Source organism: Magnolia sinica, chromosome 19, assembly GCF_029962835.1.
Source record: "Magnolia sinica isolate HGM2019 chromosome 19, MsV1, whole genome shotgun sequence".
Taxonomy (NCBI): Eukaryota; Viridiplantae; Streptophyta; class Magnoliopsida; order Magnoliales; family Magnoliaceae; genus Magnolia; species Magnolia sinica.
This window is the reverse complement of record NC_080591.1, coordinates 53,169,464-53,196,075: the sequence shown is the minus strand read 5'-3', so window position 1 is coordinate 53,196,075 and position 26,612 is coordinate 53,169,464. Positions and strand designations below refer to the sequence as shown.

The 26,612-nt window shown below is 41.3% G+C and overlaps 1 protein-coding gene across 1 annotated transcript in view; it reads right to left on the bottom strand.

Annotated features, from left to right (window-relative positions):
• LOC131234861 (uncharacterized) overlaps window positions 1–16,306 on the bottom strand; it is a 35,428-nt gene extending 19,122 nt beyond the window's left edge. The window contains exon 1 of the mRNA XM_058231844.1: window positions 16,134–16,306. Coding sequence (XP_058087827.1) covers window positions 16,134–16,232 — 99 coding nt within the window. The 5' untranslated portion in view covers window positions 16,233–16,306. The remainder of the gene's footprint in view (window positions 1–16,133) is intronic.
• Between the last annotated feature and the right edge of the window lie 10,306 nt (window positions 16,307–26,612).

Here is a 26,612-nt window from a genome sequence, read left to right as displayed (position 1 = left end):
CAAAGTTAAGCATATTACGATCAACACTTTCAATCATTGGCCAACCAACAAGTACCCATGGGTAGAAAGTACTGTTTTATGGGATGGAAGATCTGAAATTCTAAAATCAACCTGACTCGTGTATGGCAAAGAAGAAACTGCAGTCACTTTCTTCTGATAAAATTACAAATTATGTCGGAAACAAAATAGACTACCTTTTGATGAAAAAAGGAAAACCACTGGAGTCTCTTCACATCTGGATGATGTTGTGAAAGTGACTGTAGGCAAAGGAGAATACAACGCAAATTCACCTAAGAAGGCAATATCGCGAGGTATTGCCAATACTGCAAGGTAGTAAATGAAAATTCCCATAAGACTGCCACTACCAAGTGGTATCAGTACTATAGGTTTCCATATGCAATAGCGTCACTGCAGGGTACCGCCAATATTACAGATATCACAGAAAGCCCATATTGCAGTCAGATTTTCATCCTGAATGAGGGTTTCCGAAACTTCCACGTTTAGATGGTTATAAATTTATAATAACCATACCTGAGATTGTCCCTCTTAGGAGGAAATCTCAAGAGTCTCCAAGTCATGAGAAAGGAAAATTAGGTATTTGCACCCCTAAATAAATAAGGACCCGTTTGGACGCAACTACTGCAAAAGGGGTTCCCTAGCAAAAGCAAGTTTGTATTGACTTTGTTGGTCGATTTTCCAAAAACCAAACCAATTGGTTTTCGGCAAGTGTGCTTTTCAGCACCCATTTTGACATGTGAAGGATCAAAGGGGTTTTGCGAAAGTGCCCCTATCGAGGGTGAGTCCAAACAGGCCCTAAGTGGTGCAAGGCCATTTCCTCCAAGAAGGATAGAGCAGTTTAAGAAACTACCCCTTCCTGCCAACTTGAGTCTATAATACCTGGCCACTAGGACAGAAGACCTAACACATACCTAGAGGTTTTACATCTAATAAGAGATATGGATGCAACACAAAATCCATGCATCTCCTACACTCACGAAGAGAGACCATAGCAGAGAATCAACATTATCATTAGAATATCATCATCAACCTTACAACGCTATTCAAGGCCAGCTTTATAATTCTTGTTTCATCAATCAAAGCCACAGTGCATAACTGATATTCTCTAGATTCAGTGTGCCTATGGAGGAGACTGTCCCCATACTTCCAACCTCTCAAATGTGTGGGGATATATATATATATATATATATAACGGGTATTTCTACCTCTGCCTGCAGAGGAGTCTAATGTCCTATAGTGAACTCTTATGCATGGGTTTTCTCTCTCTTAAAGAGAGTTGTATCAGATTGTATTTCAATCTAAAGTGGATAGTATCAAATGTTAATCTAAAAAACCTGTTTAAAGGGGAAATGTTTAGCAGTACATTTATTTTTGCTAAAGACACTTCTTTTTTGGAAATTGGAACACACAGCGGGACTCATTTCCCCTCATTTCAGAACTCCTAATTTCAACTCCCTCTTTTTTTTCAAACAATACCAAAAGAATTTATTTAGGAAGTCCACAAAGCAAAGTGAACCACAGATCCATTAAGGAAATGGATAAGAATCCCCTGTACAAACAAAGAGAAGATCTAAGGACTCCTTCCTTCGCATGGGAACCAGTGAGACTATTAGGCTCTCCAGGAATTTTGTGATAGTTAATATCCATAGAAAAAGAGCACATCCTTGATCTATTGAAAAGTAAATGCAAGATCCCAGTGTGGAGCATATTTCCTTAACACCCAAGCAATTGCTTTACAAGAATCCCCTTCCACCATCAAGGAACTACCCACTCGACAACCAAGAATCTTCACACCTGTTTTGATGGCCGCCAACAACCCTTTTTGAAGATCCAGTACCCACCGGTCCAAAAAACATGAACTTGATAGAACCAATAATCATCTCTTCACACATCTACAATCCCTAAAGCCCTAGGGTTTCTGAATGAGCTCCCATCAATAACAGTTTCCACCAACCAGGGGAGCAATCCAAACTTCGAATTCAAGGGGCAGTCTTTCATAGTCATCAATGACCCACCTCCATTCATGGATAAGATCGGATTTAGAAGTCACATTGAATTCTTTTGAAGCAAAAGCCCCAATTAACCAGCAACACCTTGATTTGTGTGCCTACTTGAGTGTCAACATGAGTTATTCTCAAAGATTAGATTATTCCTCTCTTTCCAAATACTGCATATTACAGCAAGCAGGAGCATCCTCCATAAAATCCCACCCCTATGCTTGAAGCACCCACTATTCCATCCAATCTATAAGGTCCACTATCAAACTCGGAAGGACCCAATCAACTTCAAAAGTTCGAAGAGACCATCAAAGGTGGCCCATACTGAATTGCCCATCTCACACCAGCAAAAGAAATGGACTGCTTCTGCATCCTTCCACCAGACGAAGTAGGCGTTGGAGAGGACCAATTCCTCTTTTAAAGATTATCAGCCATAAGAATCTTGATGACAATGGCCACCCACAAAAAGACTCAACTCAGTGCGATAGCACCCATTCACCACAGTTTCGCCCATGGGGGTATGGGAACACCGTCAGACATAATGCCTTAAGAAGGCTCTTGGACAAAGTGATGAAGGTTTTCTAAGCTAATGTGATAATGAGATCAATTTCCAGATTAATACAATTAAATCAAGCATTAAAAACACGCACTCTACCACAAATCAGAAAAATCATATTTGATTAACAAGATTCTAATCAAAGTGGCCATCCTACCATCCATAATCAATATAAAACTATGAAAGAATGGTCCCTACAAGATATGGGAATCCCGTTGTAGCATAGGATAGTCCCAACACTCAACTAGATTGATGATTTCAAGTCTTGGACACAATTTGGAGCTAAGGGTTCAAAATGGGAAACATAGGATTAGGGTTAGGGTTTCAAAAGGGATGAAATAGGGTATTAGGGTTAGGGTTTTTATGAGAGAAACAAAGCAAAAGTAAGGAGAAAGTGCTTGTCCACGTGGACAGCCCTGTACGTCTGTCCATGTGGAGAGCCCTATACCCTCGTATGTGCGTGCATGCGCACAGCCACGGGAAAGAGTTCACAGCTCGGGGTTTTGGATGGGCTTGGTGTTCGGATGATTGAGGAAAAGAAATGATGAAGAAATAGAGAAAATGGATAAGATTTAGGGTTTGAATAGGAAGAGAATGAAAACAGATAAGCATTGGGACTTACCTTTGAAGAATGAGTAGATGGGGATCACCCTCGAGGCTTCGCACCTTCTCTCCAATCTTTGGAGAGTCTATATCTTCACCTGTTAATCTCATGTAAGGAAGAAGAGCGAAGAGAAAGTTTTTTCCTTCAAATCAATGGGCTAGGGTGTGGACATTTTCCCCCCATTTATAGTCTTAAAAAGAAATTTTACAATAATGCCCTTAGTACTAAAAAATGTGCAAACTCAAAAATAATAAATCTAAATCATCAAATCCCAATACAAACCATCAATCATGTCCAACATAAAATAAAAATAAAAATGGCTACAACTAGGAACCCATGTGGTCCAAAATCTAAGTGGATCAGCCATCTGATGGCCCGCTAATGATGATTTAATAGTCAGATGGGCCAACGGTCGCAATCCAACAGTCAAATACACTAATAATAGCAACCCACATGCATTTTCCTAGTATGGGGTCTTCCAAATGCATGATCTATGCATGTGGGGTCTTCAAAGTGGCCCATTGTGCTCCATATAGATGTCGTCCATCCATAATGAAATCAGGGCTACCGTCTGGGCCCTCCTCCTCTGATAGACCCTATATGAAGGTCTAATGTCCTCATCAATCCTCCCTGGCTGAGAAAGATTAGCCTTTGTGGAAGTAAAACTACGAAACTGCTCGAGATGGTCAAGATCCAATATCTAAAACTTTGCCTTTGTGATCCACGTGTTGTTTAGTGCCGGTTTGTCTCTCCATTTGATAAGGAATTTCTAGAATCCTCCTTGCCTCGTGGAAACCACGTGGTGATTCAACACATCCTCAATCTTATCTATTCTCTCAAGTAAGGATGGTTGAGATGGTAAAGGATGGGATAATAGGTCAATCAAAGGCCAAGGACTAGGGGACAAATCTAGTATATTCAAGTCTGTAGGAGGGATAGTGGGTGCAGTAACAGGTCCACCACAAGAAACCAGGTTGACGCAGGACAACTAACCACTTGCTTTAAAAGCTCGAACTGATAGAGTGTGGCAAATCAATCCCTTTATCTCATAGCCCAGCCCCCCCCTTTAGGGGCCCCACATCAAATAGGTTCCGCTTCACACTAGCCACCCACCTCACACGGGTGGGGCCCGCCTTGAGTGTGCCCCCACATCCCACAGACTACCTCACTCAAGCTCGGTGTGACAATGCCCATGCATTACAGGTCGTCTACGTTGAACATAGAACTAATGCCCATGCTAGATAAGATGTCCACCACAAATGCATTAATGCCCATTCTTTGCAAAACTTTATAGGGACCTGCACTACAGGCACGCAACTTTCTAACGGCTCCCTGGGGAAACTGCTCTGGTCGTATATGAACCATGACGTAGTCACCCACCTGAAATTCTCTGAACCTGCGGTGAGAATCAACATGAATCGTATACTTTTCATTACTTGCATTAATCCTTCTTTTGATCTCAACGTGCAAATCATAGATAAGTAGTGCGAATGCATATGCTGACTCAAATGGCCTATGTGAGATGGACATGGGGATGAGATCTATTGGTTTCCTAAGTTTATACCCATGCATGACTTCAAATGGACTTGTACCTATGGACCTATTCACTGAGCTATTGTATGCTAACTTGGCTACAGGTAAAACTGCATCCCAAGTCCTAGTATCGTCCCCACAAGACAACGCAATAGGTTTCCTAGGATCTTATTGACCACTTCCGTCTGTCCATCAATTTGAGGATGATATGCCAACAAGAACTGAAGTCTCGTGCCCATCATATGCCAAAGTGTCTTCCAAAGGTAACTCATGAAGCGTACATCCCTGTCAAACACTATGGTCTTCAGCAAACCATGCAAGTGAACCACCTCTCCAAAGAAAATATTAATTATGTTGGAGGTGTCCGACATTTTCAAACACGACAAATAGTGGGCCATTTTAGAAAAACGGTCCATCACGACAAAATGGAATCATGCTTCTTGATAGTCTTGAGAAGCCCAAGCACGAAATCCATACTAATGTCCTATCACAGAGCATGAGTTACTGGCAAAGGCGTATCTAACCCAGCATTCTGCCTTCATTGTTTTGCCAGTTGACAAGTCCTATATTGCCCAATAATTTTAGGTACATTTCTATTGAGACTTGGCCAGTAAAATATGTCCTCCACAAGGGCAATAGTCTTGTCCCTCCCAAAATGACCAACCACCCCTCCAAAATGAAGCTCCCCAAAAAAAAAAATCTCGGAGAGGTACGAGGAATGCAAAGTCTATCACTTTTGAATAAAAAATCATCAACAATGACAAACCCATGATCATTCCTCGTTTGATCACCTAATAATGACGCATACACCTCTCCAAAATCTAGGCATGATGGATATTCTTCTTTTAAACACTCAAACTGAATGGCCTCGATACTTATGGATTGGAGTAGCATTACCCTGCGGCTAAAGGCAACGACTGATTTATTTTCAACACCGACCTTGTGCTTTAATACAAACGAATACTCTTGAAGAAATTGGACCCAATTGGCATGCCTTGGGTTTAATTTCTTTTGAGAGTTAAGATAGCATAAGGCTTCATGATCAGAAAATAAGACGAATTCTTACGATAGAAGATGGTGACGCTAATGGTGCAAAGACTGTACAACCACGTAGAACTCCTTATCATAGATAGAGCATCGCTGTTTTGCTTCATTCAACTTCTCACTAAAGTAAACCACGAGGTGCCCTTCCTGAGTAAGAACTCCACCTATAACAACGCCTAAAGTATCACACGCAACTTTGAAGACTTTAGAAAAGTCAAGAAGGCACATAACAGGAGCCTGTCATCTTGCCCTTAATCTCTTTAAAAGCTTTGGAGGCCCCTTAGTCCATTTAAGCTCCCCTTTCTTTATGCAATCTGTGATGGGAGCTTCAATGGAACTAAACCCTCTAAGCCGTGAAAGTTGCACACCTCATGAATGTTCTGCGCTTCAGGCCAACTTACTATGGCCTTGACTTTCTCAGGGTCCGCAGACATGCCCTCAGACGATACAACAGACCCTAGGGAGATGAGTTTATCTAACTAGGGCTGAAAGTTGGGCGGGTTCAACCTGACTGACCGGTGACCAACCCGACATTAGGCTGGGCTTGGGCAGGATGTATCAAGTTTGGTCTCGGGCTTGGGTCATATAAACACCAACCCAATAAAACTTGGGTTCGGCTCAGGATGAGGTCTTGGGTTGCCCAACCCAACCCAAACCCGATCAATATATAAGTTCCTTATAAATTAATTAGAATTGAGTGTGGATCGTTTCTGTTGAAGGCACAGGAAATTCCAATGTCGTTGGGTTTTAATTGGTCCACGTAATTTCCGATGACTCAAGCTAACACGATACACCGGATTTCTCTCCCAAATAGATTGCTTGATACACAATACGACTTTTAAAGGAGTAGTTGTCCTATATTCTATCTTGTTTGTTTAGGAAAAATGAACTTCTTTACGATAAATAATTACATATATAATTAATAAAATTATAGGTACAAAAAATAAGACGTGTATTGAAATTATAATAGACTAATATAATAATGAAAATATTAGCATATATATGCCCGACCAACCCAGCCAACCCGACTGAGCCCGCTTAGGTTGGGCTTGGGTTGAGAATTCCCAACCCAAGGTTGGGTTGGGTTGCATTAGGGTTGAGGTATAGGAACCTTGGGTTGGGCTAGGGTTAAGCACCAACCCGACTCAACCCGCCCAACTTTCAGCCCTATATCTAACATGAGCGTACACTTCTTCAAGTTCACAAACAACTTATATGCTCTAAGGACCACGCAAACATGCCTCAAGTGGTGGGAATGTTCCTCCTTAGTGGTACTATAAATAAGAATGTCATCAAAGTATACCACTAGGAACTTCCCAATGAAGGGTCTCAACACCTGGGTCATCACCCTCGTAAACGTACTCGGAGCGTTAGTCAAACCAAAAGGCATGACCAACCACTTGTAAAGCCCATCCTTCTTCTCGAAGGCAGTCTTCCATTTATCTGCTAGGCGAATACATATTTGGAGAATTTCATGCTAAGATTCATGTTGATTCTCACCGCAGGTTTAGAGAATTTCAGGTGGGTAACTACGGCATGATTCGTTAGTCGTAGTGTAGGTCCCTATGAAATTTTGCAAAGAATGGGTGCTAATGCACATGTGGTGGACATCCCATTCAGCATGGGCATTAGTTCCATGTTCAACGTAGAAGACTTGGTTTCTTGTGATGGACCTGTTACTGCACCCACTAGCCTTCCTACAAACCCAAATATACCAGATTTGTCCCCTAGTCCTTGGCCTTTGCCCGACCCATTATCCCATCATTTACCTTCTCTACCATCATTACCTGAAGAGAAGAGATAAGATTGAGGATGCGTTGGATCACCACCCATGTTGTTATATCGCATATGCAATCGCACAATCGCATATGTGGTCACAATTCACATATAATTTAAAAATAAAAATAAAAATCAGAGAAATAAGGGAAATAAGAAAAAATGAATATATATCTAAGAAAGTAGGGAGAACTTTCCTAAGTTAATAGATAACTAATTTTATATGTTTAAAATATATTTAAGTGAAATAAAACTAATTAAACAATAAAGTAAACATCAAGTCATTGACATTCGACAATATAGTTAACAAATATCAATTAACACTTAATAAGTAAACAAAATGAAGAAGCTATTTATTTATTATTAATTGTAGAAAATCAAAATATGATTTAGAAGTTAATAAGTCATACACTAAGTCACTAACAAAATAATACTAAATGGTAAATGCTACTATATACATTGATTTAATTGCCATTGTGGCATTTGATTACCACCACCATTGTCATCAACGTCGTCGTCATCCAAGTCATCTCCTTCTTCCACATACACTTCTTCTTATACTATTTCTTCATCATCTATATGTATTAATACTTCATCAACATCCAATGGTGGATCTTCAGCTTGATCATCATCTCATCCTCCTATCTCATCAATCTCTTCCACGGATTGACTGCTAGTACTCACCTCTCTTTCCTTTGCCTTCAAGCGGAAGTAATATCTTCTCCAAGTGTTGATCTGTAAGCGACAAATTCAACTTACACCCATGTTAGGTCCTCGCTAGCATATATCGGGTCCTCCATCTCTACGAGCCACTCATTATCTGCATCCAACTCATCTAAGCAGATAGGGTCAAAGAAATCAGGCTTTTCTTTGCTAGACTGGAATCATTCTCGTAATTGCTGATGGTTTTGGACGAATTCCAATCTATTGAGCTTCTTTTACTCAAGGCGATTCATTTTCTTGGTGTGAATCTGTATAAAAGAGAGTGCATTTGGCATTAGCTATTTAGTTAATTACCTTACACTTATAAGTTGAAGTTATAATTACTAAACTGTAAATATATAACATATTAACATTTTCATTCTAAACTTCCAGCCTCGAACATGTTCCAATTTCGCTCACAGCCGCTGGCAGAATACGCGAGTCCAAGAATCCTCATAACTAGCTTCTTTAGAATTGTGGATCTTTCCTGTTTGAGTTCACTCTATAGGCAGCCCACTAGTAGTTGAGAAAAATAGTTTTAAATAGGTTAAACTTTGTAAATTAAATTGTAAAAAACTATTTATAAGAGAGTTGAGACATTCATACTACTTACTAGGTAATTTCATTGTTTGATGCCTGATAACGATATCCCTTGAGAATATGTCATTACTCTTTGTATAGAAGTCCAGTAGAGCTAAGATCTTGTCAAGTTCTTCTCTATATGGAATCATTCTTTCCAACACATTAATAAATCAAACCATATATATAGTAAGTGCTTCTGCCGAATCGGGAGAAGCGAATAAATAGTCTAAGTTAAGGATGTAAGCAGCCAAATACAATAGATATGACATTTGGCTACCCCATCTTCTATCTATAATATCTATAATGGACTTGTAATCACGCTTTCTATAGTTAAAATGGTTCACAATCTTATTCTTCGCCCTCTCCATCGCATCATATATGTAACCCAATGGAGGCTTCTCATCCTCGTACACCAATCGCAACACAGTGACTAAGTGCTTAGATACTTTTAGCGCATTTACCACTTGAGTCCAAAAACTTTACGAAAGGATTGTTTATTAAACATGTTTTCCTTCAGTTATCTTTGAATAATGCCCACTTGTAAAATCAGCTGACACTACAAAGCTTTTAAGTTCTAATCTTTTTTTCATGTAATCTTGGTAGTGTTAGTGTTAAGAAGGTTGTAGCGAAACAGGTAACTGTTAAACGTACCAAGTTACCCTCAATGTGTTTTCTCATTCGACTAAGAAGAAGGACATGTTTGTACATAAAGACAATAATTCTTTTAGTGCTTATAATCACTTTTAAAAATAACCTGCATATATCTTCTAACATCATATCAAAACAATGGGCATCTTCTTTATAAGAAGACGATCGGCGGCTACATATGAGGCTGCGTTGTCTATAATTACCTGGACAATGTATTCCTCACCTATTTCCTCAACTACACTATCTACTAATTTAAACAAGTAATCTCCAGTATGTGAATCGTCTGATTCATCCACAAACTTCAAGAACATTATCCCAGCTAGACAATTCATCAGAAAGTTAATGAGAGATCGACTAAATCTATTAGTCCATCCATCGATCATGAGCGAATACCCATGCACTTTCCACGATTCCTTATATTTGATTATAAATGATCATGTATAATCAACTTCAGCTTTAAGGCACGTTTCATGATATGGAGTTTAAGCCCAAGTCCAAATTAACATATAGCCTCAACCATAACCTGGAAGTTTCTCGATTTAATTGCTTTAAAAGCAATGCCGGTTTGGTAAAACCACTTAGCAATATATTAAATAATGGTTTTCTTATCTTTTTGTTTATACCGATTTTCTAAAGTTGTTTGAGGCGGCCCTTTGCCCCAACCCCTTTGGTCGACTACATCATCGGGGTGTGGTCTACACCATCTATCCATGGGCCCATGTCCATAGGCTCTTTTTTAGGTTGTTGGTGGTCTAGATCAACCTATTGAAGTAGGGGGTAGGGCTAGCTTCATCTGCATCAACTATGTTTATATCCTCGTATGCATCTTATTCCATATATTCCTATTGACGTAGGGCACTGTCGCATTTCTTTCTCGATTGTTTATCTATATACATCATGATCTCCCTATGGATTTTTGGAGTAATTTTGTCACATGCTTTTGCATTCGACCCAACCCGGATCATTCGACTTGGGTTTCAAAGAGGAAGATTAGGAAAAAGACATGGTGTGGGGTGTGTGTGTGTGTGTGTGTGTGTGTGTGTGTATTAATTCTTCTTATTATAATTTGTAAGTTGTAAACTTGTAAAAACTAAACTAAAGTAAAGAGTTGAGACTAAAGAGATGAGAGAGAGAGAGAGAATAGGAGATACAGAGGGGGAGAGAGAATAGAGAGAGAGAGAGGGAGAGGGGGAGAGAGAGAGTTACACTTACACTATTAGCAGTAGAAAGGGAGAGAAAAAAGAAAAGGAGAGAGAGGGAGTTCGAGTTACACTTGTAGTAGAATAGGAGAAAGGGAGATAGAGAGAGAGAGACAGAGAGAGAGAGAGAGAGAGAGAGTGTGTGTGTGTGTGTGTGTGTGTTACATAGTTACACAAACACAAATTACACAATTTAAAATTCGGAAATATATTCTTGTCTTAGCTCTTGAATGTTGTAGACTTGTAGTAGAATGTAGATTCTTCCCTTCTTTGAACTCTTGCTTAATTCTTGAAATTTGAATCTTAACTTGTAACCGTAAAATGTAAAAATAAAAAATGTCTTGCTTGACTCTTGTCTCTTGATTTAAATGTAGAGAAAGAAAGATAGAAGGAGATATAGATTCAAATTTCAATAGAAATTATCAAATGAATGTATAGATTGTAGAGAATGAGAATGAATGAATGTAGAATTGTAAGTTGAAGAAATGAGAATGAATGAATGTAGATTGTTGATTGCAGAAATGAGAATCTAGATGCAGAACTAGAAAATTAAATGAATGAGAATATGAGATAGATGTAGAAGTAGAAAATGAAATGAGAGAATGTACCTAGTTCTAGAAACTTAAAACTTAAAATGAAATGAAAGAAAATAAGTATGAAACTAATAAGAGAATGTAGAAAATGAAATGAATGAGAATAGATAGATGTAAAACTTGAAAATGAAATGAGAGAATGTATCTAAAAACTTAAAAATAGAAAATGAAATGAAACGAGAGAATGTAAATTACTAAATTGTACTAATAACTAATAGTAATTAGTAAGAGTGTAGAAAATGAAATGAATGAAATGAGAGAATGAAGAAAATGAAATGAGAGAATGTAGAACAATGTAATGTGAGACTTGGAATTCGATATCTTCCTGCTTCTTCTATCTTGAATCATGATTTTTTATTGAAACTTGAAAGAAGTTGGAGCTTGGGCCTTGAAGACTTGGAACTTGAGAGTTGAAATATGGAGAATGTAAGAGAGAATGAGAACTTTGAAAGTATGAGAGTAGAGGAGAGTTTGAGTGAATGAAACTTGCATATATAGGGGACTTGAAGGCCTTTTTATAGGCAAAAAGTCCGGATTTTGCAAAAAAAAAAAAAAACAGTTCCCAGCAGTCAGATTTTTTACCGTTAGGAGAATATGCAATCGCATACATCGCATATGCAATATATACAGTCGCATATATGCATTGATTGCATATGCCATGACCGCACATGCGATCAATGCATAAATATGCGCATATGCGATCGCATATTCGCATAAGCAACCGCACATGACAACAAAAGCAATCGCATAATACCATAATGCCATCCATATGGCATATGCAATGGTCGCATATGTCATATGGATGGTATGCGATCGCATATGCGATTATGCGAATATGCAAATATGTGATTGCATGTGCTATTATGCGATTGCATAATGCATATGCGATCGCATACTTTCCAATGTTTTCTTTTTCTATTTAAAAAAATGTGTGATTGCTTATGCGATTGTGCGATCGCATAAGCGATCAAGCATAAGCAATCACATAAGATTGCTTATGCCATTTGACAACATTAATCGCCACGTGGTTTCACGAGGCGAGGAGAATTCCATAAATTCCTTGTCAAATGGAAGGACAGACCAGCATCAGGCAGCACATGGAGGCGAAGTTTCAAAGATTGGATCCTAACCTTCTCGAGCAGTTCCCTAGTTTTGCTTCACCAAAGGCGAATCTTTCTCAAACATCGAAGATTGAAAAGGACAACATATGGGGTCTACCAGAAGAGGGCCCAGACGGTGGCCCCAGTTTCGTTATGGATGGATGACATCTATATGGGGCCCACCAGACTACTATGAAAACCCTACATGCATGGATCATGCATCTGAAAGACCCCATACTGGGAAGATGTATGTGGATTGCTATTATAGAAGCATTCGACCATTGGCCCATCTAACCGTCAGATCATCATTTGCGGGCCATCGAATGATTGGTCCACTTAGATTTTGAACCACATGGGTCCCTAGTTGAAGGCATTTTTATTTTTTTTAATATTGGACATGATTGATGGTTTGTATTGGGAATTGATGATTTAGATTCATTATTTTTTAGTTTGCATATTTTTTTTTTAATACTAAGGCCATTATTGTAAATTTGTTTTTTGAGACTATAAATAGAGGGGAGAAGTCCACACCCTAGCCCATTGATTTGAAGAAAAAAAAAAATCTTCCTTTTCTGTCTTCTTCCTTGTATGAGGTTTGCAAATGAATATCTAGACTCTCCAGGAATTAGAGAGAAGATGTGAAGCCTCAAGAGTAATCTTCATCTATCCCTTCTTCTTCTTCTTCTTCAAAGGTAAGTCTCAATCTTTCTCTCTTTTCATTCTCTTCCTGCTCAAACCCTAAACCCCATCCATTATCTCTATTTCTTCATCTTTTCTTCTCTTCAATCATACAAACACCTAACCCATCCAAAACCCGAAGCCGTACACCATTTCCCGTGCTCATACGCCCATGCACGCACGCGCACGTACAGGTGTACAGGGTTATCCACATGGACATCCATTTTTCCCTCCCTTTTGCTTTGTTTCTCCCATAAAAAACCCTAACCCTATTATTCTATTTCATCCCCTTTGAAATCCTAACTCTAATCTTCCCCTAAACCCTAGGTTTCCTATTTTGAACTCTTAGCCCCAAATTATGTCCAAGACTTGAAATCATCAATCTAGTTGAGCGTTGGGACTATCCTATGCCCCTTGGTGGATCGAAGCGATTGCAGCAAAGAATTGATCTGAAACGAAGCACTTCATCTATGGGCGCATTGTAGAAAGGATCAAATATGACCCTAATCGTTCTTCTCAGATTGCTCCAATACGATGGATCGAGGGGGTGTTGCTACGCCACCAAAGGAAATGCAACACAATAGAAGAGTTCGCTCCGCCAAGTAAGATCCTCGAACCTACAATGACCACCATCTATGGCCTATTTTTGTTCTCTTCCCTGCCCGAGAAAGTGGATCAAAGAAAGGTAGCTTGCTTCTCTCCTGGACTAATGGCGACTTATGTAGTGGTCAGCCTTCCTATAAAAACGTAACTCCAATTCCTAGCCAACTAAAATGGGATTCCCACATCTCATAGGGACCATTCTTTCATAGTTTTATATTGATTATGCATGGTGGGATGATCATTTTGGTTAGAACCTTGTTAATCAAATCTGATTTTTCTGATTTGGGGTAGAGTACGTGTTTTTAATGCTTGATTTAATTGTATTAATCTGGAAATTGATCCCATTATCACATTAGCTTAGAAAACTTTCATCCTGCATCACAAAGAGCATCCTTTCGCATACAAAGAAAACAAAACAATCATCCTCCTCAAACAAGTAAATAGCATCCCCACTAAGGTGCCTCTTATCATGCGCAGTGTTGTAGGAGGTGTGGCGAGAACAAAATAACAATATGTTCTAAAACAAAAGTTGTGATTCTGAGGTGCCCTTTCTTAAAGTTAAGAGCCTTATTCTCAAATAGTCCATGATGGCTAATGCAAATGGGGATGGGGTTGTCTGTTTGTAAGGGATTCGGTCTTTTTTAAGGGCTTTCAGGTTGTTGTGTTTGTAGATGACACCTTGTCATCCTTTTTTGTTCGTGTAAAATGCAATGATCCTTTAAAGAATCATCTTATGGAAACAGTGCATAAGGAATTTATTCTATTCCTAACTCAAACACCATTTGTGACCTTGGTCACTGCTTGGGAAAAAGATCAACCCTTCCAAGGGCTCCAACTTCAACCATCACCTTCATTTAAGGAGGTGTAATTGAAGGCTTTCATAGCTTCCCAAAGGACAACTATATCCTCTAAAAGGAGGGCTCTTCCCATATGAAGGCCTAGTCATTGAGCTCGAGCACCAAGTAGGAGCAACCACAGCCAAGGCTGCTGTGAACTCCCAAACTAAGGCTCCTATGGGCCTTTCATTCCAAGGCCTTCATGGCAACTTCAACCAAGGCCTCTACAACTTCTCAAACGAAGGCCTTCACAACATCCCAAAGGCAAGCCATCTTAACCTGTCCTCCACAACCTCAAAGCCCCCATGCAATAAATCAGCCATCAACACCAAAGTGATGGCTTAGCCCATCTCAAATATTTTGGTCATAAAGATTATAGCCATTTAGGCCAACAAGGAGGTTCCACCATCTCTTCATGAATGGTCATTAGGAACCAACTAGCCTCCAAACCATGGGCTAAAGCCATCACCCACAGCATGACAAGTCAGGTCATAGGCCTTGGAAGAATATACGGGTTTACACCAGTCCCAAATGACCCTATATAGGAATAAGACAACTCATTTTTCTTCTTCATCGAGATATCCTCTTTCAAGTCATCAAACAAGTCAACACTTAGGACTTCTCCTGGTTGCTCACCGCCTCTTCAGCCAAAAATAAATAGCCTTTTTTTCAGCTCAAGGGGCTACAGTTGTAATGATGACAGTGTCTCATTAATCCTTACCAATACCCAAGAGAAACTCACCAAGCTTAGGCATCAACTAGCAGTTTGCAAAATATCAGTATCAATACCCATATCGGCCGTCCAATAATCCATAAAAAATAGAGCATGTCGGCCATATCCATGGCCATATCATCTGAATCAGTTTGATCTTATGAGTAAAGAAAAACATTAAAAGATAAGAGAGAACTCTATCAGCTGAATAAGTTTGATCTTTTGTGTAAGAAACATTAAAAATATAAGATATTCATATAAGAGAAAACTCTTTAAAAAATGGGGGGGGGAAAAAATCCTATTTTGATATCTATTTGTGTTTTCAGGATAATATATGTATCAGTTCACTTTGTGGTATAGCTGCCTTGTTTGTTGACTGGTGTAGATCAATTCTGAATCTTGATTTTCCCATGAACCTAATAGCTTTTGCTTTATAATTTTAATGTTTTCAGTATTTAATAAAGCAGTTAATGCAAAGAACAGTGTATTTGTACATTGCAGAAATGAAACGCACATAGTCTACAACTATGCAAGTGGGGTCGTTTGACAACCTGGACCAATTTGCAAGTTGGGCAGCCTGGAATTTGGCTGGAATTCAATTTCTGATCTTAAGCCATTCATAATTCTTTCTGAAAAGCTGGGTTGCAAATTCCTGGGAATCCAGTTCCAATTCCCAGGTCGCCAAACAAGATTGAGATAATGAAATTCGTAATTTTCGAATCCCAGTTGCCAAACGAGACCATGTGGCTTAGGTCTTGCCAGAGTTGGACCCCCGACGATGATGTCAAGTCATCAGCCCATGCAAGAAAGTTGTACAGGTGAGCAACGGAGCAAATGCCTCCACAGTCGAGCCCTACCAAAACCAGAGGATATCGACACAAAGAAAGAAGGGACGCACAGAGAGAGAGAGAGAGAGAGAGAGAGAGAGAGAGAGAGAGATTGAAAGAGTTACCATGAAGTTACGCCATTCGCGAGCAGATGCACCGGAAGAGGGTCGCCGAGCAAAAGCGGCCGACGTGTCGTATACAATTTCAGGCCCAGATTTCACCATCTCTCTCTGCCTCCTGCTGCTGCTACTGTAAGAACGGGCTCTCTCTCTCTCTCTCTCTCTGCTGCTGCTGCTCCTAGAAGGGGCAGCAAGAAGAGATGAGAAGTGAAAAGGGTAAACTTCTCCCCGAATCTGCGTGGGCCGATCTATGACAGACGTGGCCAAATAAGAACCCGCCACGTCGCTTCACCATGGAGGTGAGTGGTGTCAGAGTCTCCAATTCGGACGTTAATTGCCTAATCACGCTGTCAATACCTACTGGACAATGCTGTGTGTTCCCAGCAGAAAGTATTCGTTATATCCACTCCGTACATCCAATTTTAAAGATTAGTTTACGTGATGACACTAAAAATGAGGCAAATCCAAATCTCATGTTAACCACATTACACGAAACAGTGTTAATTGAACGTCCACCATTTAAAACTTATCTAGATGCTACGAAAGTTTTGTATAACCTTCATCCTTCGAACAGGTTTTTTTTTTTTCTTTTAATCAACGGGTGGGATGGAAGATAAAAAAATTACAGTAGGCTCAGGAATTTTTTAAGGGTGAGCGTTCAATCACCACTGTTTTCTCATGGACTGTTTTCTCATGGTGTAGTTGCTGGAGAGTTTTTAAGACCGTGACATAAAATGATACGAAGAAATAAATGGATAGAATTGATAAAATACATACATTACATTGGAACCACGTATTGCCATTCAGTAGCCACCTCACTACTGGCAGGGTGTGGAAAACTGCATCCTCCGTAGCCGTAATCCACACCTCGCCCGTATAACTCCCGGACGGTGCTGGAAAAGCTATGTGAGCCCACTATGTTTTTATTCATTCTGTCCATCCTTTTTTTTTTATGCATGCATGAGCTTGAAAATATCACGAAAGAAGTGGAGACTGAATGATGAATATGAAAAACTTATTAGGGCAACAAAAGTTTTAGATCAAGCTGATATTTATCTTTTTTACTTTATACAAGTCTGTGTCTCCAAATCAATAGGTTTGATGGCAAATAAAAATTATTATTGATCTAGGAAGTTCTTAATGGCATGCATTCAATCAAGGATATTTCATGTGGAGATCAGTTTCATTTTTTAGCTGATTTTATAAAATAGATTTTTCAAAACGAATGGCCGTTGTGGATATGCAACACAAGCTCCACCTAATACTTTGATGAGCTTTATTTTTTAACTTATTTTCTTAAAAGATCTATCAAAACAGATGGATATGCAACACAAACATCAAAGTGGGCCCATCATTATGGCCTTTGTTTCCTATAGTAACTTGACACAACATAGCTACCCAGTATAGTATCAGGATTATATGAAGCCCACTGTGATGTATATGCTTTATCCACGCAATGTATCCATTACTTCATGTTATTTTAGGACATGAAGCCGAAACTAAAGCATATCCAAAACCTCAATTCACTCACATGGGTAAACCCATTTTTTGACCGATTCTAAAATAGTCAATCAAATAATGATATGTGTCATTGCATGGAAGAAATAGGATTAAAAAGGTCTATGAAAATATTTAGAGCGCTTTTCATAGAAATACAATTGGCGTTGAGCTAGATAGTACACGTAATTTGTTGACAAGGCACAGCCGAGAAGTTAAATGGATAGAAAGCGGTCGAGAGAAGATGAACAATTAGAAGAATACTGTCACGCCTCAAACTCGGAAACCGGTCTTACAAAATTTTCGATCGCTAAATTCGGCGCCAACAGTCTCCGTAGTACCCTATTCTCGGCTCCCAGCGCCTATTCGCCAGGTTCTGATCCTGGGATGCTGTGATGAGGATTTTCAGCACAGTTTGATTCGTAATAAGCATTACCAAAGGCATAATCCACAAATAACAACCAAAAACTTCATCACTTTTCCATTATGATCAAAAACGTATAAGTATAACGAGCATAAAGGAAAATACAATAATAATGGACAAAAAGCTCCAAAATGATCTGTTAAGCGCTCCTGCTTCAGCGCTGCTGCAGTCCAACGTCACCTGCACGCAACGGTTGTGCATAAGCTTATAAAAAGCTTAGAGGGTGCTGAAAGTGTGTGCGCAATGTAGTAATACAATTATGCAATATCAGAGTAATGCGGAATATGCTGATGAATCCATGAAAACTATAGACCGTACCAAGGCCATGCGATGCAAGGCATGAATGATGTCGGTCATACCAAGGCCATGCAATGCGAGATGCAACTCAAGCATATGAATCCTCATCTAAATCCACATATCAATACAGCTCAACTCTATAATATCATCGGGGTCTAATACACTCCAAGCCAGACTGCCGCCCCATCGCGCGCAACAAGGTGAGTGGAAGAGACCTCACTATCTGTCTGCCACTATTGGGCCCGACTCGTCGATAGCAGACCCATTCCTCGAGCTGGTCAAACTCAGCCTAGCTTTGCCCCCTCATCTCGGGCGGGTAAGGCCACACCCCTTTCCAACCGACCACGACATAGTGAAAAGTGCGGCCTTCTGATAATCGGCACTCGGCGCTCATACATCCACTCGGTCTAGACGTTGAAGCAACCTCCTAGTACCATAGGAGTTTAGGGACTTTCACCCAGGGATATCTATATTACCCCATGTAGAACAAAATTTTCGGTATCTAATCCTTCCAACCACGATATGCCTGTGGAGGCTATGGCCCTGATGTCGCTAGGGTGTGCAGTATACATGTCACACAATGCGAGATGCATGAATCACACAATCCAGTCATACATCAATCATGCACGTACCGCGCGCTCATGTGAGCATCTCCTTTCACCAGGGAGTCCCATAACACTCTGCCCAATGGCATGTGCTATAATTAGTCACTCATCTCATCATAAGCATACAAATGATGCACATGGGCTTGTATCATGATGTTATATTGTCACATACTCATAATCGATATCAATAACCGGTGTCGGTCTCGATAATCGGCACCGATAATCAGCATCTATAATTGGCACCGACAATCAGGGTCGATAAACAAGGCGGGGTCCATAGATGATCAGCCGATCAACCATATTATAAAGATCGGCATTCGGCCGTGGTTATATCAAATCCGATAACATGGAGTCATCCATCCACGGTGAATGGGGCCCACTTATTTGGGTTAACCCACAAAGAGAATGGGCCCAACAAGGATTAAGGGAAGGTCACAATGAGGACATCTAACCATCATTACCCCTCAATGTGGACATCTAACTAACACTGCTCCCAAGGAGTGGCCCATATAAGGAATTCAGAAACAATGTAATGGTCACACACATACATTAGATTGGGCCTCGCTCATGGGCCTCACACACATCGTAACGGACTTCATATACATCAAATGGGCTGATCGAATGGGCCGATTCAAATGGGCCGATCAAATGGGCCGAAGGTATATCAAATCGGGCCCACCCTTATGTATTTGAGATCCGACCTATTCATAAGTTATCATAGAGATAGATGAAATGAAAACAATTATCAACTTAATTGGAAACTACCGTGGCCCTTAGGAATTTGAACGGTGGATGTCACGGTCCACTATTTAAATGGTGGGGTCCGCTTGAACTTTAGATCTGGCTCACCACTATTTTCCCATGCTGTAAAATGGTCTCACAAATGGTTAGACGACATGGATACAACACATGCATCATAGTGGGTGTAAGACCCGTATCCTAGCGTATACCATTCCGTAGGCTTTCGCGGTCCTCCCGATCGAATTCCGGTGACCCGTGGTCTATTATCGGCATTTGCACGCAATCTTGAGTCACGTCCCGTCGATCTGAGTCTGCTCAACCCGAGACCTATACCATTGCGACCGCGCCAACGCCGCGATTCCAACACCGCGTCTCATGCGTCAATGCGACGCTTAAATCATGAAATGTAGCTCACGCATTGTAATAGCTGTGGACCGCACATTTGCAGGACCCAGTATCACAATGGCACCATTTCCTAGGTTATCATGGGGTGATGTCATCATCCCATGCCAAGTAATAAATACTTACAAGCCTTTATGGCATTTATTTCTCCATGAGTCAACACCCTCCCTTACCAAGCAATTAATGAAGGCCTTACATCATTAATTCAAGCCATGATTTTACCTCTCTCTCCTATTTCCCTCTCTCTCTCTCTCCTTCCTCATTTTCATCTCCCCTAGCAACTAAGAAGCTATGGACGTCCCAACCCATCTCCATGGCCAACCCTCTCACCTTAGATCCCCTTCAATCCTGCCATTAGAAGCTCATCTCCACCGTTGAAAAAGATCCTAAAAGGCTTGAGGACCCGAGGAATTGAGGAAGGAGTCAATTTAGAAGTGGGTGCTTCTTTCTCACCCCCACCCCCCCCCCCCCACCCCCTCTTTCAATATTTTGGTGTGATGATGTGGCCGTGTAGCCCACCCGGATGTACCCCACCTTGATGTATGTAATGTCCAAGCTGTCCATCAAATGGACCCCACTGGCCGTCCAAGCCATGTGGGCCCTACTTAACAGTGATGGGTAAACACAAATCAATTGACCAAGTGGGCCACTTCCATGTGGGACCCACCTTGAAGAACATTCCAACCGTCCAGCGTCCAGGGACGCTGGACGTATTTTGTAAAGTGTGAGCGGACAGTGAGGTGCTCACGTTGAGTTTTTTATTTTTTTTTGGCTTTTGGTTGGGCCAGTCATACAGGTCCCACCTTGATGTATGGAGTAAATCCGCGCCGTCCATTTCATTCCCCAACTCATTTTAGGCATTGAGCCGAAAAAATGAGGCTGATTCGATTTTCTGGCGGGCCATAGCATAGAAACCAGTGGTTTTCACCGTTAAAACGCACTCTGATCTTCCTACACACCGAAGCATGCCCAATATTGGGCTTGTTTGGCTTGTCTCAGGCCACAGGAACCAGTGGATGAGGTGAATTTTACTGATGCGGGCCCCACCTGGGAAAAACCCCGAAAAAATACATTTCTTTAAAAAAAAAATTAAAACAAGGCAGGGACGCTGCTGCTGATGTCCTCAGCAGCGTCCTACGGCACACGGACAAAACAGGCAGGGACGTGGTCCCACTTGTAGGCCCCATCATGATGTGTGTTGTTCATCAACACCGTGCATTTGTTGGGTCCCTTTGGGACAGTGGGCCCCCCAAAAACATCACCTGCATTTGGGACTTAGGTGGGCCACACGGCAGGAAATAGTGTGTTTAAACGACTGCCATTTAAACCCTTTATAGCAGAAGTTTTGAATCATATGAAATTAGTTTTTTCTTTTCATCCAGGTATGTGTGACCTTACCAACAGATTGGATGTCAACTAAGCATTTTGGTGGGCCCCACGTGGGACCCACTAATGTATGTATTGTATTCCACGTGTGGGACCCACCACGTCACATGCATCAGGTATGCCCCATACTGATGGATTTTATCCATCCAGACCGTCCATGCATTGACGTCCATGTGGACCCCACACAGATGGCTTCATCCATCCGAGCCGTCCATCCATCTTAAATCCCAACCGTCCATCCGATTTGATGTGGGCCAGCAGCTGATGCCACCTGCTACTGCACGTGTAGTAGCAGTACTTTGGGACTAAGACGAAGCAGATTCATTTCTCTGGTGGGCCACCTACGTAGGCCCCACCCCCTGGTGTGTTTAAGCATTCATGCCATCCATCCATTTTTTTACAGTGGGCCCATTTTGACGCCTCCATGCCATCCATCCATCTGACGTGCACATGGCCCCCACCCTTTGATACATGTGTTGCGTCCAACCGCCCATCCACTTGGCGACCTTGTCTTATGGCTTGAGACTATAAATAAATTAGATCTAGCATCAAGTGGACCACACTACAACAAATAGTGGGTTTGAACATCTACATTGAAACCCCCTTTTTGGGATTACAGAAGTTTTGGAACCAATATGATATTTGTTTCTCCTCTAAATTCGGGCCTTTATGACCTTATGGACAGATTGGATGGAAAATAAGTACTGCGGTAGGGCCCAATGGAATTCAACAGTGGAAATCATTATCACCACTATTATTTGTGGTACAGTCTAGATGATCTGTCGATATGAATTATTTTCTTGGAAATGCTCTATAATGATCCTTAAAAATATAGATGGATAATGTAGTTGATGTGGTCCATCTTGATGTATTGGAGCCCATGGGTAGAGGCCCATTATGATGCATTTGAGGCCATGGGATGTGGGCCCTTTGTGACGTATATTGAGTCCATGTCGGGGGCCCACTGTGATGTATATTATGCCCATGTACAGGGCCAACCCATTGTGTATTAAGGCCCACGGAATAGGGCCCATTATGATGGAATTGTGGGCCCAGAGGGAGAGGCACAATTTGATGAATACAAGGCCCATACGATGGGGCCCACCTGCTTGAATCTGAGGCCCATGGGCAAGGCCCCTTGTGATGTATTTGTGGCCTATGGGCAAGGCCCATTGTGATATGTGTTAGGCCCATTGGCGTGGCTTATTTGATGCATAGGGCCCACATGTTATGTGTTTGAGGGCTCATGAGCAGGGCCCACCTGTCGTGTCGTATATGAGGCCCATGTAATGCGGCCCACTCAACGTTTATGAGGCCCATTGGTGCAACTCGTTGATGCGGCCCACTTGATGTTTACAAGGCCTATTAGTGCGACCCATTCGATACGACCCATTAAGATGTATTTGGGGATCATTTGGAAGGGCCTGATGTGAGGAATGTGAGGCCCTTGTATAAAGCCCAATATGATGTATTTGCGGCCCATTCGTTAAGGCCTAATATTACGTATTTGTCTAAGGCCCAATATGATATATTTGGGGCCCATAGGTTGAGGCCCATTGAGATGTATTTGGGGCCCCTGGGTTAAGACCCATTGAGATGTATTTGAGGCCCAGGTGCAGAGCCCACTTGTTGTGTATTCAAGGCCCGGTATGATGTGTGATTTTGCCATGATGTATGTAATGGTGATTATGTAGGCCACTCTTTGAGAGCAATGCTGGTTAAATGTCCACATTGATAGGCAATGATGGTTGAATGTCCACCTTGTGACCTTCCCTTGGGCCTTGTTAGGCCCATTCGTACCATTCTCTATATATGTTAACTCAAATAAGTGGGCCCCATTCGTCATAGACAAATGGCCCCGTGCCATCAGATTTGATATAACCACTGCTGTGGGCCGATCTTGATATTATGGTTGATCAGCCGTCCATCTTTAGATCCCACCTTGTTTATAAGCCAATTGTTGTGGCCGATTGCCGATTTTGATCTTCGAGGCTAATTATCGATCGATCCTGATTGTCGTGACCAATTACCGATTAGCGATCATGGCCGATTATCATGACCGATTGTCAATTTCGATTGTCCTAGCCGATTGTCGATTCCGATCATTGAGGCCGATTATTGATTGATTCCGATTGTTAAGGTTGATTATAGAGGCCGATTACATTTGCCGAGGCCGATGGTCGAGAGCCATATGATGTATATGCGGCCTATGTTTGAGGCCCATTATGATGTATATGGAACCTGTGTTGGAGGCCCAATATGATGTACATGTGACCTGTGTTTAAGGCACAATATGATGTATATCTAGCCCGTATTTAAGGCCTAATGTGATGTATATTGAGGCCTAGGTGATGAGGCCCATTGTGATGCATTTGGGGGCCAGGCGAAGGAGCCCATTGTTATGTATGTTAGGCCCATGTGAAAGGCCCATCATGATGTGTATTACGCTATTGAGTGGGACCCATGGTGTTGTATATTTGGCCCTTATGTGAGGCCATGGGTCCACCATTCCTTGGGGAATAATGTTGGTTAAATGTCCACATTGTTGTGATTGATTGTCGATGCCGAATATTGATACTGATTATGAGTGTGTGACTGCATAGCATCATGATCATACACATATGCATCATTTACATGTTTATTATGAGATGTGGTTGACCATTGCATATGCTATTAGGCAGGTTGTTATGAGACTCCCTGATAGGCGGAGGTTATCTCACATAAGCACACGGTATGCGCTGGATTGATGCATATCTAGATTGTATGACTCATGCATCTTGCATTGTGTGCCCTAGCAACATCAGGGTCGTAGCCTCCACAGGCATATCGTGGATGGCCAGATGGGATACCGAAAATGTTAGTTCTAGCATACGGGGGCCATAGATGTCCTTAGGTGAAAATCCTTAAACCCTTTTGGTACCAGAGGACGCCCCAATGTCGAGACCGAGTGGATATATATGAGCGCATGATGGCCGTATACCATAGGCCGTGTCTCCCACTGTGTCATGGTCGGTTGGGAGGGGATATGGCTTTACTCGCCTGAGGGAGTAGGTAATGTTAGGCTGAATCTGACCAGCTCGTGAATGGGTCCGCTATCGACATGCCGGATAGGTATTGGCAAACTATTGGCTAGGCGGATAATGAGATTTCTTACGCTCACTTGGACTGTGTGGATGGGAGAGCAGTGGTGCTATTTGGAGTGTACTAAACCCTGGTGATGATCTCAGAGATAAATTGTACTGATATATGGATTTAGTGAGCAGGAGTTGCATACTCATTCATGCATTCATTCATTCACTATCCACTCGGGTTAGTGGTGCACAACTATTTGTTACGTGTGCCTTCGCAATGGCCAGGATTTTGGTTGGGGCGCGCGACTAACCTGAAATCAGGAGTTTACCACATTGAGTCTGACTATCCAAATTTTGGTATGAGACTGGTTTGGACAGAAGTCCCTTGTGATGGACCCCATAGCCTATGATACTACGTACTATCATCCCGACTTCACACTCTAGTATGGTCATTCCATTCGCAGCATGACATTCACGGCATACAGCATTTTGGGTTATTGTGTCTCTACATTTATATGGTCTAGGTACGGCTAACGCTATTTGTGTTACTCATCAGGAATGTATATTGTATTACATCCTCTGCATCTAATATTTGGCTATCTATGATTCCTCATTTACATGTTGATTTGTATTACGTATTCTAATATTGGATAATTCCTGATCTTATCAGTATTTCTACTTATTCCGATATTGAACGATTTATGGATTACCAGTATTTTCAGTATTGTATGATTATGGCATTGTATTGAATACTTGACACTTACCTTGTGCACACACTTACACCACCCTCTAAGCTTTTTATAAGCTTATGCACGATAGATGCGTGCGGGTGATTTTAGGTTGGAGTAGTGTTGAGCTTGAAGGGTACAACGGTCTTCTGGAGCTTGATTTTTATTTATGTATTTCCTTCCAGAATTGTACTCAACTGATTATATTAGTGGATATGTGATGATGATGTTGCCTTTGTGAATTAGGTAATCTTGTAGTTATACTTATTGCGAGTTAAATGTACATAAAAAAATCCTCCTTGTAGGATCCTAGGATCGAAATCTGGCGTATGAACGCTAGGAGCCGAGAATGAGGTACTACGGAGACTGTCAGCACCGGATTCAGCGATCGAGATTCCAGTGAATCCGATTTTCGGGTTTGAGGTGTGACAGAAGTTGGTATCAGATCATAACTTGGGAATACATGAGGATAACATCACATATCTGCTGATAGCTACCTTGTACTCTGTGATTGTTGAGAACCTAGAATAATTAGATCCCCAAGTTCGAATAACTTAGAGATTTTCTAATATAGCTCTCTACCAATGAAATTATGAGGCTACATAGTATTCTCATTTCGATCGTTTCTAATATGGGATCCGAGAATTAACATGGTTCACTATTCTGTTAAGGAGGTGTCTTGGGAATGCAAAGCTGAGATTAGAGAGCGCTATCTTCATCTTTTGGTTAATTGATTGTGCCTTGACTTATATACTTGATGATGTTCTCTCTTCCCTTGTCTATTCTGTAAATTTCGAGGATAAAATTTTTATTAGGAGGGGAGAGCTGTAAGACCCGTATCCTAGCCTGTACCATTCCGTAGGCTTCCGCGGTCCTCCTGATCAAATTCCGGCGACCCGCGGTCTATTTCGGCGTTTGCATGCAATCTTAAGTCATGTCCTATCGATCTGAGTCGGCTCAACCCGAGACTTATACCATTACGACCGCACCGACGCCGCGAGTCCGATGTCGCGTCTCGTGTGTTAATACGACGCTTAAATCATGAGATGTAGCTCGCGCATTGTAATAGCTGTGGACCGCACATTTGCGGGGCCCACATATCACAATGGCACCATTTCCTAGGTTATCATGAGGTGATGTCATCATCCCATGCCAAGTAATAAATACTTACAAGCATTTATGACATTTATTTCTCCATGAGTCAACACCCTCCCTTACCAAGCAATTAATGATGACCTTACATCATTAATTCAAGCCATGATTTTTGATCTCTCCTATTTCCCTTTCTCTCTCTCCTTCCTCATTTTCATCTCCCCTAGCAACTAAGAAGCCAT